The following is an 18192-nucleotide window of genomic DNA, read 5'->3' as shown; positions in this document are numbered from 1 at the left end:
AGAAGAATTTTAAGAAGATGAAATTAATAAACACCAATTTTGTTCAAACCAAGTAAGAGATTTAATCAACTGGGAGAAAGTTTGGAGTAGAAATAGTGATAAACATACAAAAAGCTATTTTGAAATCTAAAGACAATTCTTAATTCCAGGAAAAGCAAGAGGTGATGTCCCCAAAAGGAAATGTAATAGAAGTATATACAGTTTAGCCGTAAACTGCATGTATACAGTCATGATAATATAAACACTGAATAGTTACCCAACCCAAATATATTTGAAGGATGGGGGAATGGGAGGGGAGAAAAGAGGGAAACTGTCTAAGGAGCACTATATCCTAATTTCCAAAGTGAGAACACAGTAGGTAATACATACAACTGAAAAAAAAAATCAAGAAATAGCGATATAGTTATAGATTTAATGATAGCTAAATACACTAAGAATCAGCTAAAAGAGTAGAAAGCACTTACCTCTGCAAGCAGAATACAGGGTGCATGAGTGTGTATGTGCATGTGTAGCAAAGTTTTTTTGGTAACAAGTCTCTTTAGAACTATATGACTGTTTTTTAAATTTATTTATTTATTATTTTTTAAATTTTTTGGCTGCATTGGGTCTTTGTTGCTGTGTGCCGGCTTTAATAACTAGTTGAGGCGAGGGCGGCTACTCTTCGTTGTGGTGCACAGGCTTCTCATTGAGGTGGCTCCTCTTGTTGCGGAGCACGCCGCAGGCTCAGTAGTTGTGGTGCACAGGCTTAGTTGCTCTGCGGCATGTGGGATCTTCCCAGACCAGGGCTTGAACCCTGTCCCCTGCATTGGCAGGTGGATTCTTAACTGCTGTGCCAACAGGGAAGTCCCTAGAACTATATGACTCTTTAACTCCATGCGTGCAAAACTAATTAAAGTATTTTTTTAAAAACTGTATTTGAGTCTGGTGGTAATTTGATACACAGGTTTGGGATCTAGCAAGGCTCCCTTAGTTTTCTTGGTTTGAATTGGAACAGACTAGATCCAAAAAAAAGTGCATGGAAACAAGTTCCAGATTTGTTAAACCACTTTTCTACCCACGTGGGCAAGGCAAAAGAACAGGCTGGACAGAGAAGACTTTTAACTCCTTTTCCTGCTTTTTGCTGGCTTACTTACCAAACCTTACACTAAAGTCTTATATTAAATATTATACCATTGAACACTGGTATCGTTGCCCATGGATACCACTAGATACTGTGTGAAGTGTTTGCTAGAAGACTTCACTTTTTACTTTATTTGCTCTTCAATTGTTACTTATAATGAATGAGTATACTTTACAGAGTGAACTTTATAATGAGTGTATTTTACAGATGGAAACACACACATACACACCAAGATTCTTAATTAGTTCACAACCTGTCCTCATGCATTCTGACCCAACTCAAAATAATCTGATTGGAAAGAAGGAATATCAACATACAAAACACAGAACAACCAAGCAAGCTCATCCCTAATAAAATATTGCTCACATCCCAACAGGTAAGTCTAAAAGATAAAAGTGATGCATGCTAAGTAGCTGGTGCTAAATATAACGCCCAGGTATCACAAGGTAGAAATAAGTTTTCAAGTTCTCTATAGAATATATACTGCTTAGAAAAGTTTCATTTTAAATAAATGAAAGTTTACTCTTTGATGTAATTTGCTAACTTTCTTTACAAGCAATAAAACTTAAATTTATCTCCAAACTACCATGATGCATGCTTCTTTTGTGCTCCACAGTGCCTAGAACAAAGTACTAGTGGATACCAAGAGTTACTGACTGATGGAAATTAACCTAATGAATTAAATCAATGGGGGGAAAAATCAATAATGTTGAGTGACAGGTGTAAATTATGAATTTCTCTGCGGTTCCTTAAACAATGTTTTGTAAGATTTTACCTTAGTATTGATTAATATAAATTATTTTACCCTGTATTAGAGAGCACTATATATATAAACTGAATGGAAGGCTGGCTTTATTCTGCCCCATAGGTTTTCTTCTTTCTTGCTGCTACCTTATAACAAAATTGCCTTCTCCTTGATGAAAAAAACTCAATAAAGAATTCACCTTCATCAAGCTCAGCTTTTACTAAACTTATTTTATCACAGATCCATTCCTTACCCTCACCCCATCACATCCAGAAAAACTTCATCTTTTAGAATCTGTTCGTGCATATTATATCACCTCTGATTCTCTGAACCACCGTATGAGGAAGGTAGACCATGTACTATTAGCTCCACTTTACTTATGAGAAATTGAAGTTCACAAAGATTGAATAACTCCTGTAGGTCTGATGGGTAGTGAAACACTTGGAACCAAGTTTTCCAATTCCAAGCCCAGTGGCTCTTTTCACTACATCACACCGACTCTTTGACAATAAAATGGAGTAAACCCTGAGAGCTAGAATCTGGGAGAATTATAATGGGGATATGAGTCATTTTCTCAAATGGTTATTCTGTAATAAACACATATTAGAAAGCAATTATTATCAGCTTAATAGCTATCATAACTTTACAAAATATCATTAAATATAAATTATATTTCAAGTTTTTTAATCATGTGATACAACTGACATTAATTTAAGGACTTCAAATAGTTACATGAATAAAACTGAAGAAACTAAATCTCTTCTTAATCATCTTTATGACACTGCTATATCTGGTAATATATTCTGTAGTCTGTTTTTAAAGCTTAGCTCAGAGGTATTCTTGACAAACTTTAAATGTAGACAAAGCAGGAAAGTTGATTAGAACTGCATTTCAAAAATATAATTTCTTCCTTATTTTAATACTGAAATACCAGGGAAGAAAGTTCCATCCACTTACCTCAGTAATTGGCTGCCCCTGATGTGTCAAATCCAGTTCTTGAGGGCGTGTTACTTTATCAATATCCAAAGAGTCCATGCTAGAGGCTGCAGAAGTGATGCTTGAACGAGAGGAGTTACTAATAGAGCGTACTTCAGCATCACTCACTGTGCCCGCTGATGCTGTTCTCCTGTGCTGATTAGTTACTAAGGACTTAGTATCTTCTAGTACAGACTGCTGAGCAGCCTCATCCATGCTCAAGGAGGCCTGTTCTAACTGTGCAGTGATGTCATCCAGGGAGTAGTTGGCATGAGACGGTTTAGTTATCCTATTAGACGAAGAAGACAGTCCTTTCAAGGTGCCATGTTTTGATGTATGTCGGCTAGCAGGTAACTTCTGAGTGGCTTTTGTTTCTGTGATTTGACGCTTACTATTTCCTGCACCAATACTGCTGAGCTCCTGCTCTATTGAGCAAAGATCGGCCATTAGGGCATCCAGATCCACGGTTTCTCCCTGATTCAGAGCTTCTGCAATGAGCAACATGCATGATGTTTCCAGAACACAATGAATTAGAATTTATACATTCTATTATAAATGCCAGGGGAAAAGCAAAAAAATTCATCCTATTGGGCCTAATGCCTATCAAATACAGGATTTCTAACAGTTTTTTGTTTTAAATTCCAAGAGAAAATTTTAGAAGCAAAGAGTCCATCTTTTAAGATTTGTAGTAATCAGAGGAGAATAAAATTATGAGTTGAAAGATAAAAATAATGGAAAAATTGTATGTTCCATGGTTTTAACCACACCCCCCATGCAATGTTTTACCAGAGGCTCTAAGTTGTTAATATGACCATTGGCCTGGTGGAGATGTTAACACCTAAAGATCTGAGGGCATAAAAAGAGAAATGGTAAGCCCTAAAAAAATTACAGATTGAAATGTCAGTTCCAAGAACTAAAAGCTGACTAGGTAGAGTTCATTAAGTAAAGGCCAGAGGGGCTGGTTTTAAATTAATAACAAGTAATTTCACTTTCACTGGACTTTATTCCAGTGAAAATACAACAATGCAATTAAGTTTGTTGTAGGATTCTACCTGAGTATGTACTTTGTCAATTATTAATAACTCAACTAGAAAACTATTTTAGTTATGTTCCAGTTTGTTTTTTTCTGTGATGATTTGAATTAGTAATAAAATGTACAAATCAAGAAATATAAGAACTCAAGTTATGCATATATGGTTTTTATATTGAGCTATTTGTGATTGTTACTGCATTATTTCCACATTATATAACTTAATACACTGTTTTACATTTTATTTCCAATTACATCTTACCATTCAAGTTGTATATGGAGAAACGATAAGAAAAATTGGCCATGTTTGTTTCCTGGCGAAGAGGAGATCTTTTTATTGGTTCCGTGGGCTTGTCAGAATCCAAACTCTTTAAAAAACAAAGTTTAATAAGTCATATTAAATTCAGGCTTCAATTATACTAAAAAGATGAATAAAGTTTTTTTTATGATTAAGTGAACTGTCATATAATAGTTAATACAACCAAAGTTCTTCTAAGTAATAGCCTTAAGGAAAAATATTACTGGTTTTCATATCATTTTGCTTATAGTTTCCTCAATTTTTAGATATATGCTTACTTAAGGCACTTGAGATAGTTACAGTTTGGAGTAAATATCTTTCCAAATACTGAATACATCAAGTATAGTGACTGAGCTCGTTTTACATAAATTCAGTATAAAATAAGCTAGGTACATGAATATGGGCATGGTAAGATAAGAAATAAAAAGGAATAATGCAGAGAATTCTGTTTTCTCTCTCCTCAAAGGAATTTGTTTTTGGTCCAACAGAGCCTCATTCTTGGAATGAATTACCCTGAAGATAAGGCACAATTCTGGACTCAAAATTATGAGACCCAAGATCTTAATAGATCTTAATGGCTACAACTTCAAACAATGATGGAATATCCTTGTTCTTTGCAAGCTCTACTAAGGTGAGGGCAAACTGTAACCAGCTATACTGCCTGTGATTAAGTCTACAATCACACTGAACTTCAGGGTAGGGTGTCTTGTAAGTTAACTCACCACCTTTTTACTTTTTTATTTTTAAGATTTTTAAATTATTTATTTATTTATTTTATTTATTTTTGGCTGCATCGGGTCTTAGCTGTGGCATGCGGGATCTTCACTGAAGCATGCAGGATCTTTTGTTGCGGCATGCAGGCTTCTCCCTAGTTGTGGCATGCAGGTTTTCTCTTCTCCAGTTGAGGCACGTGAGCCCAGCAGTTGTGGCACGCAGGCTTAGTTACCCCGTGGCATGTGGGATCTCAGTTCACTGACCAGGGATCAAACCCGCATCCTCCACACTGTTAAGGTGGATTCTTTACCACTGGACCACCAGGGAAGTCCCAACTCACCATCTTTTTAAATGACACTTTTTTTCTCTCCAACCTTTCTACAATAAGGAAGATAAGGTGTTTACAACAGAGAAATTCAGGGAAAGGGTCAATAGTTATTTAGTGTCTATTTAAATAAACTTGTAAATATTACGATTAGTCTTTTAAAATTTTAATTTCTCTTTATAATTATCAAATAGATTTCAAATGAAAAAGAATGCTGAATAGTCTATTTGTAGAATCATGGAATTAGATTAGAATGCTATCTTCTTTACTCATTTGTTTCAATTGAATCCATTTAGATAGTGTCCATCCAGTTTTTAAAGCTATCATCTGAAGGAGATCCACAGCCATTCAGTGTCTTATTTCAAAGTTTCGGGAAACAGCTAGGATATTCTCCTTTAACCTCAAACCAAATTCTTCCGCTGCAATTTAAGGCCTAATCCTCCTTCTCTCAGTGGAAATGAAGAATAGTATGTAGGTAATGTTTTCAGTAAAACCTGAATATAATTGAAAACATATTAAAACTCAATCTACTCATCAGTTCAAATAAACAAATACTTATTATAATTATCTGCTGTGTCCATGATGCTGGGGCAAAAAGGGATATAATAAGAAATACTCCTTGATGCCAAGAAATGGGTAATCTAGTAGAGTGGTTTTTTAACATTTTTTTTTGGCAGGGGGTGGAGTCAGGGTGGGAGTGGAAGTCATTGAGAATGTGATAAAAGCCATGAACCTTCTTCCAGAAAAATGCAAATACATATAAAATTGTGCAAACAATTTCAGATGATTCAACAACCACTTAAAACTTAAAACTGATTTAATATAAAGTTGAAAATCCATTAACATCGTTCGGGTAATACAGGTGCATAGATGACTCTGCAGTTAACTAAAATGAGGAAATAAACAAGAATTTAAGTTTCAGCCACCAACTTAGTAAGTAAAATATTTTTTGAAAATTTCTGAAGTGTTAAAAAGCAACTTGCTAGCAGCGAGCCACGTTATGCAATAGTTTTAACCTGTTTTCTCTCTAAAGACAGCTTCATACATAAAAAAAGAACTGTTACAGCATTAGTTTAGGAGCCAACTTTTTTGATGAATGGCTCTTCACATCTGTATGTCAGGGAATTTAAAATATAGGGAAGAATACAAGGTTTTATTGTATTCAGTAGAAATGCCATCTACAGTGGAGTAGCATGGAGTTTACTCCACCCGGAGTGGCTGGACTGATACCTACCTGTCTTTTCTCTTTTCTGACCCCTCGCCAGGGATGGACAATAAAACCCACAGTCAAGGAAACCGCTGGGAGTTCCCTAGTGACCAAGTGGTTAGGATTCTGGGCTTTCACTGCTGTGGCCTGGGTTCAATCCCTGGTCAGGGAACTGAGATCCAACAACCCACGCAGCACGGCCAAAAAAAAAGGAAATCCCACACATGACAGCTGGCCCTCACATACTTCCTTCAAGCATTAACATTTTCTATTTCCTCTTCTTTCCTTCCTCTTTCCTTTTTCTCCTCAGCATAGAACTGCACAGCCTAGTCATCATCTCCATGCCAAAATCACTTTTTAAAAAAAAAATTAAGAATTAAACTGAAATGGTTTGGTAACTACGTAAAAGACCTTTATCACCACAAATACTGTTATTTCTTCTGATTGGAGATGAAGAGCATAATCCTTATGAAATCCTAGTAAGATTGAAAGCGTTCTTCTCAAAATTCATCATTAACAGGCTGTGGTCACAAACATGTCTGCTTTTCAAAATGATCTAGCAAGAATTACATGAAGAGTTTCTCAGTTTCAATCCCAGACTGCTATAGAAAGAGATACAGAAACAAACTAGTACTTTAAGTTTCCACCTTACCACCTACTTTTCTACTGGTTAACAAATCTCATACTTAGCAATTTACACAAAAATTCTTCCCGGAGATGATATTTAAGGATGAGTGAAAATAAGTTTTGTTCTAATGTTCTTTCTCATTGTCATAAAGTTAACGTTGCTTTAGTAAACATAACTATCTTCATATATATTGAATATAATGTATTAACTGGGGTAGTAATAGTATACACTTTTATTCTAAAAAGTGACCTGGTTTAGAGGATAAAGTCTTTCTTCTTTTTTTAAAACCGAAGATCCAATAAAACAAAATGAAAAAGCTCTGCCACTGTTTTCAAATGCAGCTGAGGATGAAATTTTGTCAGTGTTCTGGAATCATGTAATAGAAAATATCTGCATGTGAGGATATTATTTATGTTGTAAAATGTGTTCATACTCACTAAGTTATAGAATAGGATTTGCTAAAATTTAGATTTTTACATTTTAGGCTTTAAAACTTTTTAGGCAGCAACTCAATTTATGAAACAGATTTTAAGAAATCCCTCTAGATGCACAGAACCTCTGTCAAAAGCATTTTTTTTAACTCCTTAAAATAACCACAGAAGACAACATCTTGTGTTGTAGATTACTATTCATTTACTTGTTAATGTTTTGGACATTTTCCCTTTATAGCAGTATTTTAAAACATAAACTATATTCATATCCTCATGTCTACGCAGTAAAGTTTTAGCACATAGTGATGACTTAAAATCCTCAACCAGTGTTTCAAGCACAATTTCTAACCTGAGTGAGTTTGTCTAGCTCCCCCAGCCAGGCTCCAAACATTTTGTCCAGGTCCCGATCTTCCTTGTCACTGTCTTCTTCAGCACCATGGTCAATTTCTTCATCTGATAGCTGCTCCATCTGAAATACAGATATTTGTGTAAAATGAATAGTTATAGGTTGAACTTGAAAAATCATGCAGTGTATGTTCTGATACATATCGCAACTCTCTGGAGTCAAACTTTGAAAACTAGAGATTATATTATAAAAGGAAACGAGGGCTTCCCTGGTGGCGCAGTGGTTGAGAGTCCGCCTGCCGAGGCAGGGGACACGGGTTCATGCCCCGGTCTGGGAAGATCCCACATGCCGCGGAGCGGCTGGGCCCGTGAGCCATGGCCGCTGAGTCTGCGCGTCCGGAGCCCGTGCTCCGCAACGGGAGAGGCCACAACAGTGAGAGGCCTGCGTACCACAAAAAAAAAAAAAAAAAAGGAAACGAAGTCATAAGAGACAAGGTTAACAAGGTTAACAAGTGAGTAGAAATGAGCAATTAAGTCTCGAATTTTTAGGAAATTGTGAAAGAACAAACTATCAGATTATAACCAGAATCACAAGTGATGATGGTTTTTTAAAAAAATTTTTATTAGAGTATAGTTGCTTTACAACAATGGTTTTTAAATCACAGGCCACTCCCATTAGTCACAGGATATTACAGTAGTACAGTTCTTTCCACTAATAGATCCTGCAACACCCCCAAACACCACAGAAAAATAATTTCAGAAGACTTTAATGAGCAAGTTATTATCTTATTTATTCTGTAAAAATTTGTTCAAATAAGTATGTATCATGAAAACCTTAGTCCAAAAAGCATTTCAGAGAAAAGACGAAGCAAAAACCTTTAATCTAGTTCAGTTTGTTGAATTAGTTCTTCCTTCTATCTTACTCTTACTTTCTACCCATTTGTCTTTTACTAACTTCCCTATCAGTCCCTACAAAATTCAAGGAACTAGAATTCAAATAGAAAACAGGAATTGAAAATTCATATACAAAATTTCCTACATGTGGTGACTTCTCACGTGTTAAGTCCTTTGAAAGAAGAGATATTTTCTTTCTTCCCATTAATAAAATAACGTGATATCTGACACGGAACTTGCATATTATTTTGTGAAAGGAGGAAAAGATTACACGAAACAAAGTAAGATCAATGACTGACCAGATACTTAAAATTCTTAAAGTAAGATTAATCTGATTAATATAAAATATTTCAATATTAAAGGCTCTGAGAAATCTTCAGTAAAGCTTAGCTTTGCTTAAACCAACATATTCCAAATTTACTTGACCACAGATCCTTTTCCTTCAACTTGGAGTAACACCCATTAACTTTCCCAGGGACACAATGAATATCTTCATTGTACATGCCATACTCTTGACTCACGTTTATGAAAACACAAATTTTGTTCTAGTGGATCTAGGCAATATTCAGAATACAACTTGTCAGTTAGCTTAAACAGTTCTTCACAGATTAAAGATATCCTTAATCTAGAATAAGAATTTATATACATCTTATACCTCCAAAGCAGCAATCAACAAAATTATTTCTGTGGTCCTTAAATACAGTTTTGAGATACATAAGGATTTTAGCTATCTGATGAGGTGCCATGAAGTTAAATTTTAAACCTTATTTTACCATATAAAATTTTGTAGAAACGGTCAAATAATGTTGCAAAATCAAAACTGAATTTAGTTCTAATAATGTTGAAAATCAGATCGTATCCCATTTAACCACTTAAGAGATTCTCATTTCTTAATTTCACTACTATAAGCATGTATAAATCAGGGCATTCTACCTTGACAAATGGAAAATGGATCAACTAATTTTCCAATGCATAAATTTGGCTCTTAAAGACATTTGGTTTTTATAGTTCACTTGTATTAATACTATTTCTAAGATTTTCATTCATTATTTAATTATTTACAGAGTAGCCTCTGCTCACAACTAGAGAAAGCCCGCATGCAGCAAAGACCCAACGCAGCCAAAAATAAATAAATATTTTTTAAAAGTTATCAACCCATTAAAAACAAAAAGTTAGTGCAAAGAAAAACCTCATCTCACCAGGTGACTTAATTATTCGAATAACAGTTGCTAGTTTGAGAACATCTAAGAGTAGTAATACTCAGTCTTCATAATGAGGGCCAACAAGCAACATAACTGGGAACGTTAACAGTCAACTTCCTTTTCCTCCCTAATCTTCAAAACTAAACACTGGAATAACCCAGAAGCAAAAATATTCTAGGAAGAATTCTGCTTTGAGATAATGACACTTATGCCTACACTTCCCTTCTGAGCACACATTGCAAATGCCCATAAGGAAGATGCTACACTGGAAAAAAATGAAACAATAGGAATATAATTTTACAGCACAAACACTAAACAGTTCAAAATGAATATGAATATTTTAAATTGTCATGGATCCAAATAGAACTACAGACTCCACACCAAAGTCTGGTGTGTTCTGTGAGTTTTTTTCCTATTATTCAAACCCAATAATTATTTGGATTTTAAAAAGTTTCTCAAAATTTTTAATAATTTTGTTTTATCTAGACTACTATTGACTCACGTAAAGGAACATATGCTAAGGAACAATGACAGAGTCATAAAATAAATCAAAAATTTAAAGTAACTATTAGACTTTTACTATTTATGTAACTTTTGCCAATTTTGTCCTTTCTTGAATTTCTGTCACCACATGGGTTATTTTACAAAAATGAACTTTAGACATTTTATTCAGAGACTTTTCCAATAAAAATTTAGGTCCTACAACATTTCTTAAAGGATCTATACTCTAAAACAGCACTCTCCATTCCCTAGAAGCTGATGTTAATTAATCCTTATTCTCCTACCCCCAATATGGCATTGTTTCTGTTTACTACACACACCAAATGAGGAGCCCCAAGAAAGTTTATAGGCTCTGCACTGTCTAAAAGTCAGCAAGTCTGGTAAGGCAATTCATTCCTTATTACATATCAATCCTGTCTCCAATTAAATCACAATTCTAAACCTGAATTTTGCCAACATAATGCCCCTGCTGGAAATGATGACAGCAGAAAATGCAAATTAAATTATACACTAGTCAGTCAATTGTCCCTCCAAACAAAAAGGGGAAATTTTTTTTTAAGAAGAAAAGAGAACTTACAAATTTTGTTTTAAAAATAATTAGATATAAAGCAGAAACTAACACACCATTGTAAAGCAATCATACTCCAATAAAGATGTTAAAAAATTTTTTTTAAAAAAGGATTTAAATGGATAGCTTCTAATGTGATGTTTTTCCTTAATGATGTAGAAATAGGCCCAAGGAAACTAGACTAGAAAACATACTAGAACAAATACTATTGAATTACTCTATTAAATTAGGTACTTTAGGAGGAACATACTAAGGTTTCACTCAAATCCCCTGCTCCATTATATCTGAGGGAAACTATTTCCTTAAAGAACAAATGTACTCTGCCACAAATGAAAAGGTTTTCGCTTCCAAAGTGCAGACTTACTGAATACAGAACAAAGCCCAAAGTCGCTGGCAGGTCGAGAAGGCCCTGAGTGATCCTGGCCTTCAGGGACCTCTCTGACCTCTATTCCCACTCTCCCCTCCAGCCACACAGTCCTGCCCACTGCTGTTCCTTGGAGCAGGTTGTGGGGGAAGGAAGAATGTGGATTCTGTTTTGAAGACAGATTGAGAGATGCCTAGCAACATCCAACTGGAAAAAAACAAGGAAGTTAGGGCTCAGGTAATGAGAAAATTTAGTCAGCCTGAATATTATTTCAAACTCATGTTTATTACAGAAAAATAATAGATTACAGCTAATAATAACTAACATTTTAAACTAGTTTACATTTATTTTATTAATGAAGTGAAAACAGAAATAACGGGGGAATGATCCATAGTTGCTTATATGCTGGTTGGTTTCATTTCACAAATAACAGTGAATAATTGTGCTGCAATTACTACAGGTGAAAACTGTAGCTCCACTACACATAACAAAACTATCCATTTAGTATGCCTTAGTATGAAACAATATTATTCCCACTAAATTTTCCATGAAGTTAAAACATTCAAGCATATTTTCCCTATTAACCTTCCTCTTGGAAGATATTTTGGTTTACTATTCAATTTCCTCACTGCAAGATGGAATGGTGATCTTTATCAAGAAGGTGGGGCTTAGAGTAGGACTTAAGGATTTGAATAAATATATTCCAGGTAGGGCTAATTATAAAGAGCAAAGAAGAAGGTCTGTTTTTGTAAGACTGTCAAATAAAACAAGAAGGAAGAGTGAGATTTAAAGGTGAAGGACTAAGAAAGAACCCGGTCATACAGGACCTTGAAAGCCAAACCTATTTTTTTCCTCCAGAAGGCAACTGGGAAGAACTAAACACAGAAATGAAGGAGGTAGGGAGAGAAATGGTATTTTAGTTAGAGGACATGGTACCTGTATGAGTTATTAGAAAAGGGAAAGACCATTAGAAGGCCACTGTGAGTACTAGTTAGAATTACAGATACAGAAATTAAAGTCTTGAGAGGAAGTACAACTTATACAAGTCACATACTCACAAGTCACAAGAAAAATACATGGTATATAGCCAGGGTGCCTTATTTATTACCGAACTCTTTTTGTCCCTTTAATTCAAAAATTCAAAAATAATTCAAAATACTTGCTTTTTGTAAAAGCACTTAAAAGAATAATTGCTTTTTGTAAAAATAAGTGCTCTATACTTAAAAACACGTGAAAACTCTCAGAATACAGGAGTGCAGAGCTGCTACTACAGCATTTCTTTAGATCTAGCATGCTTAATGTTCCAAAGAGGCAAGAGAAGCTTTGATATTATTTAGTATTTACTCTACATCTACCATGTGCCAGACACTGGGGGAACAGAGATCAACATGACAGACTCTGTCCTTAAGTATATATAATCTAGTAGGAAACAGACCAGGAAATCAACAATGATGAAACACTATGTTAAGTGCTATAATAGAGTTTTGTTATGTGAGTGTAGTTTAATTCCGTTTGAGAAGAAGAGAGGAAAGGTGTGATGCTTCAGTAGAGACCTGAAGAATGAATATGCAAGGCAGAGATGGGGAAGAGGGTTGTAAGCAGAGGGACCAGCATGTGCCAGGGTATACAAAGGTGTGAGAAGGTTAAGACATGTTGAGAACTCTAGGTGGCTTAACATTCCTGAAGCATAGGATGTGTGGCATAGACCCATGGAAAATGGGGCTGGAGAGGGAGGTAGGGGCAACATTATAAGCCATATCAAAGAGTTTGGACTTGCTGCCATTTGGCAACATTTTTCCAACTGTGGTCTACTGATGACCTACATCAAAATTACCTGGGGTGCTTCTTCTTGAAGTCAGCTTTAAAATGGCGTGCCCAAGATCTGAATACTAATTTCCAGGAGGGGGGCATTTTTAACAAGTCCCCCCAGGGAATTGCTTATGCCCACAAAAGCCTGAGAACTGCAATAGTGTGTTATAATTACTGGGAGGACTTCCAAGACAAAAGTAATGCAGTTTTGCATGACCACAATTTGGTTAAAGGCAGAACAACCTACAATAAGTACTCCCGAAGACCCTAAAAAAACTAAGCAGCATCAGGATCTCCTAATTAACATACCCCAATTACTCCTCCTCCATGGAAGAAGCAAAAGTTCCATGCTTCTTCTCAGAGTTATTTAGAAATAAATTTCAGTTCTTTATGTCCAGTTACATTTCAGTAGCTCTATCACAAAAACAGTTTTGAAAAACACCTCCGGGCTTCCCTGGTGGCGCAGTGGTTGAGAATCTGCCTCCTAATGCAGCGGACACGGGTTCGAGCCCTGGTCTGGGAAGATCCCACATGCCGCAGAGCAACTAGGCCCGTGAGCCACAACTACTGAGCCTGCACGTCTGGAGCCTGTGCTCCGCAACAAGAGATGCCGCGATAGTGAGGCCCGCGTACCGCGATGAAGAGTGGCCCCCACTTGCCACAACTAGAGAAAGCCCTCGCACAGAAATGAAGACCCAACACAGCCAAAAGTAAAAATAAAATAAATAAATAAATAAAATAAATGCATTTCCAAAAAAAAGAAAAACATCTCCTATGCTGCTCTAATCTGATAATTCTAAAGAAAAACAGACACCAGAGAAGGGGGGCTGTGAAGACTTCCAGGTTCAAGGAGTGCCCCCAAATGCGTAAGATACAACTCTTGCAAAATAAAAGCAAGAGGAAGGAAACCTAAATCAGGCAAAAGAAACAATAAGGAAAAAAACTCTGTTAAATTTAGTAAGGTGAGAAAAGAGGAAGAGAACCCATCAAAAAGAGGGAGGAAGTCAGAGCTAAGAAGGAAAAGGAGAGAAACAGGACACAACAAAATGTAAAATGAAGTGAGAACTGTGGGGGATAGAGGGCTATTAACTACTCATCTAAATAGGGCACCAAGAGGTATGTTTCTCTCTGGACCTACAACTCTTAACTCAGTTCTGTTGTGAACTAAATTGTAGCACGTGTAAACGGCCCAAATGGAAGCTGGGAATTTAATAAACCAATTGAAACAGTATAAAGGCAAGGTTGATAGAAAAGAAGAAGAGGAGAAAATAAAATAAAACAAACCAATTGAATTTACATGAGCACTTTACAGAATTAAGATATTAAACATGTTGTGTGTATAGCAACATTTTCCTCAGGTTTTACCTTTTAACTTCGTTGGACTTTTTTTTTTTAAGACACTGCTAAACATTTTTTTTTAAGTTATCAAATGTACAAATAGTGAAAAACATTCTTACACTGTTTTGTTCAGTAAATTCTTCTCCACCCAGAAATCAGATAAATGGTTATATAAATTTTTAGTTTTATTTATTTATTTATTTTTTGCTGTACGCGGGCCGCTCACTGTTGTGGCCTCTCCCGTTGCGGAGCACAGGCTCCGGACGCGCAGGCTCAGCGGCCATGGCTCACGGGCCCAGCCACTCCGCGGCATGTGGGATCTTCCCAGACCGGGGCACGAACCTGTGTCCCCTGCCTCGGCAGGCGGACTCTCAACCACTGCGCCACCAGGGAAGCCCTATTATTCATTCTTTTATGTAATTATTGCATTTTACATAGGTAACTTAATTTCACAAAAAATGTGAAAGGGAGAACCTAAACAGATTTTTCCCCAAATTCTAAATTTCTGATGCTTGATATGTTTCTTTTATTTATATATATCTATGTTCTATGAACACACTGGTTCTTTTTTTGAGGATCCTTTTCCAGTGTGAGCCTTTTCTTAAACATCATTTTATAGCTTGTTATTAATTTATAAATCAGATGAGTTTAAAAACAGAAATCAAAAGTTCTGTATATCCAATCACTTAAGTTTTTTCTGGAGGTTAGTGGCCCTCAACAGAAAAGGCCCAAGTTCTACTTGGGGTCCAACACTTCAAAACACCTTGCCTACAAAAAGCATTATGCAAGGTACAAAGAAAGCAAAAAATATCTTCCATGACTTCAGAGAACATTAATCCTAACTACGGGGAAAGGTGGTAAACATAGAGGTAGCTTGATTAACAAATTCTCTAAGAACGAAGTTCCTTTTGTAGGCCTGTGCATAAAGGAAACTACCATCTCCTAAGTGTTGAAAGAGACAAGAAGCAAAGTACTATGTCATCCAAAGGCTTTGCAGGAGCATGCCCAGTAAACTCACTGGCCATGAGCAAACGTGCATTGCCTGGTCCTCTGGGAATGAGCTGACACATGGAACTAAGTTTTGTAAAGTTTCCACATGGAAGTGAACCACCCTAATAAATACAGAGGTGTACTATTCTTGGGCCAGCCACTGTGAACCCCTCCTTGCTCAGAGGAAAGAGAAATACTAGGGGAGGTGATTCACACCCTTATACCTACTCCTCTATTTATGCCTCTGTTTTTTTGACAACCCAGGATGTAACTAACACATCCTCTTCACTATCATGTACATTAACTGTGAGGTAACTAAAGATCATATAAAGAAGCATAAAAGCAAGCAAGAGGGATTCCCTGGTGGCGCAGTGGTTGAGAGTCCGCCTGCCGATGCAGGGCCCGGTCCGGAAAGATCCCACATGCCGCGGAGGGGCTGGGCCCGTCAGCCATGGCCACTGAGCCTGCGCGTCCGGAGCCTGTGCTCCGCAACGGGAGAGGCCACAACAGTGAGAGGCCCGCGTACCGCAAAAACAAAACAAAACAAAACAAAACAAAAAACAAGCAAGAGCTCTTGTAACAGTTGACAGAGGTTATAATGCCCAAGAGCTAAAAGTCAAATCAAAGGCAATTTTGTTAATTTAATGTTTTATTTATCAAGCACTTAAACACAGCCCCTAGTAAAGGAATTCTTTTAACAGGATGAACCATATTCATTCTTTTATTTACACTGGATTTTCATAATACTAGATATTCTTCATCTACTAAACCCCAAACAGGAACTCCTTATCTAAGTGGAAAAAACAATCTTAGTTCAATGTTCTACAAAGAAACTCCTACCATTCCCAGAAATAAGATGTTCTAATGATCAATTTTATAATTACTTATTACACAGTATACTACAAACCATAATCTGAAATCACAGGGCAACTAAAAAATAAACATTAAAAACTGAAAAACAAAACCAAAAAATAATAAGTGTAAAATTCTTTCATTTATATTCCAGCTTTTCAAGTTTATTTCAGAAACTGTGAGAAAAGTATTTCTGTTGTTTTTTAAGCCACCCAGTCTGTGGCGATTTGTTACAGCAGCCTTAGGAAACTAATACAGTATATATACATATGTGGGTGTGTGTGTAGGTGTGGGTGTGGGTGTGTATGTGTGGCTTCCACAACTGCTTCCAGGGATATTCATCTTGCTCCACACTTGGGACCTTTCCTGCTATACTACGTAAGTATGTAGTTATCTTTGGAGATGGCTAATACTGTTCATGCACTCTCAGGTTCAACTGAAAGTAGAGGCTACAACTTTACTACTCTCTTGGGTAGGAGAAACTGTCTTGAAATTACTGAAAGCCTCATTAGGGTGGTGGTAGACTACTGTTTTTCTCCACTTTTGCCCTATTCTCCTGTAAGACAGGCAAATGAACGGCAGGAAATGCAGCCCCTCAAGGCAGCCCATACTTTGGGGGATAAGGGAGACTGCCAGACAGCTGTAGCCTGCAGCAGAGAAACCATTTGGATTGGATTTTGAATCATCAGTATGAACTCAAGGTTTTAAACAGATAGAGATAAAGGGAGGGGCAGAAATAAAGGCAGATATTATGTGTATGTGTGTTTATAGGTATGTCCACTGAAAGGGCCTCGTAGCAGTAATACCCCAGTAGCAATTAGAATACCTAGTTCCCAGTTCTTGGTTTCTAAATACAAATTCTACCCAAAAAGTCACCAGAGATCCTTGGAGTAATGATTCCAGGGCTGGGGCAGAGAAAATAACAAGATGAGCCCCTAGAACATCTAGTGCCAAAAACTGCTCAATAAAGATGGGGACATGTCATACGGACACAGGAGCAAGCCTGGGGGGGAAGGGGGGGCCGGTGTCCCAGGAGCCTATTCTGGGACAATTTAAGCATCAAAATAAATTATGACAGAAAAAAGTATAACACATTGACTAAAACAAGAATCCATAAATCTATACTGATATAAATAAACATAATAGGGGAGAAAGTTCTTCCTTACAGTAGAATGCCAACTAATTAACAGAAGAAATGACAGAAGATCACCACTGCAACCACTGCAATAACAACTGATTCAGGCAAGAACCATCAATAGATGCTAAAACTAGCGGGTGAATATTTGATGTGACATTTACATATTCTCAAAGTATCGCCCCACAAATTATTGGAGGGACACTGCCTTAACCAAGTTATCAAACTTAACAACATCAATACTGGGGCAAACCTTATGCTTCCTGTAATGATGCACTGAGAGGACACATTATCATTTTGTGGTATTCCTGACAAAAATTCATTACTAAATCAATCATAAGAGCCATTTTATAAAATAATTGGCCTGTAGTTTTCAAAAATGTAATGGCCAAGAGCACAAAGAAAGGCTGAAGATATGTTCCAGATTAAAGGAAACCTAAAGAGACAGGACGACTAAATGCAGTGTTTGATACTGGGACAGGATCCTGGACCCAGAGAGAAAATGTTAAGTGTATAAACAAAGCTATAAAGGACAATATTGGGACAACTGACAAAATTTGACTATGGATTATAGATTAGATCATAGTACTGTATCAATGAAACGTTTCCTGATTTTGATAATTGTACTGCTGTTATATAAGAGAATATCTTTATTCTTAGGAAACATACACTAAAGAATTTAGCCATAAAGGGGCATAATGTCTGCAACTTATCCTTAACT

General features: G+C 36.5%; 1 protein-coding gene across 1 annotated transcript in view; it reads right to left on the bottom strand.

Moving 5' to 3' along the window:
* RAPH1 (Ras association (RalGDS/AF-6) and pleckstrin homology domains 1) overlaps positions 1 to 18192 on the bottom strand; it is a gene marked incomplete at its 3' end in the record, with an annotated part of 84590 nt that overhangs the window by 43731 nt on the left and 22667 nt on the right. The window contains exons 2-4 of the mRNA XM_079710405.1: positions 7823 to 7942; positions 4133 to 4238; positions 2823 to 3328 (exon numbers count right to left, since the gene is read on the bottom strand). Coding sequence (XP_079566531.1) covers positions 2823 to 3328; positions 4133 to 4238; positions 7823 to 7942 — 732 coding nt within the window. The remainder of the gene's footprint in view (positions 1 to 2822; positions 3329 to 4132; positions 4239 to 7822; positions 7943 to 18192) is intronic.

The sequence above is a fragment of the Hyperoodon ampullatus genome, assembly GCF_949752795.1.
Source record: "Hyperoodon ampullatus genome assembly, chromosome: 8".
In the NCBI taxonomy this organism is placed as follows: domain Eukaryota; kingdom Metazoa; phylum Chordata; class Mammalia; order Artiodactyla; family Ziphiidae; genus Hyperoodon; species Hyperoodon ampullatus.
The sequence above is the reverse complement of the archived record's forward strand: the minus strand, read 5'-3'. Positions and strand labels throughout refer to the sequence as shown.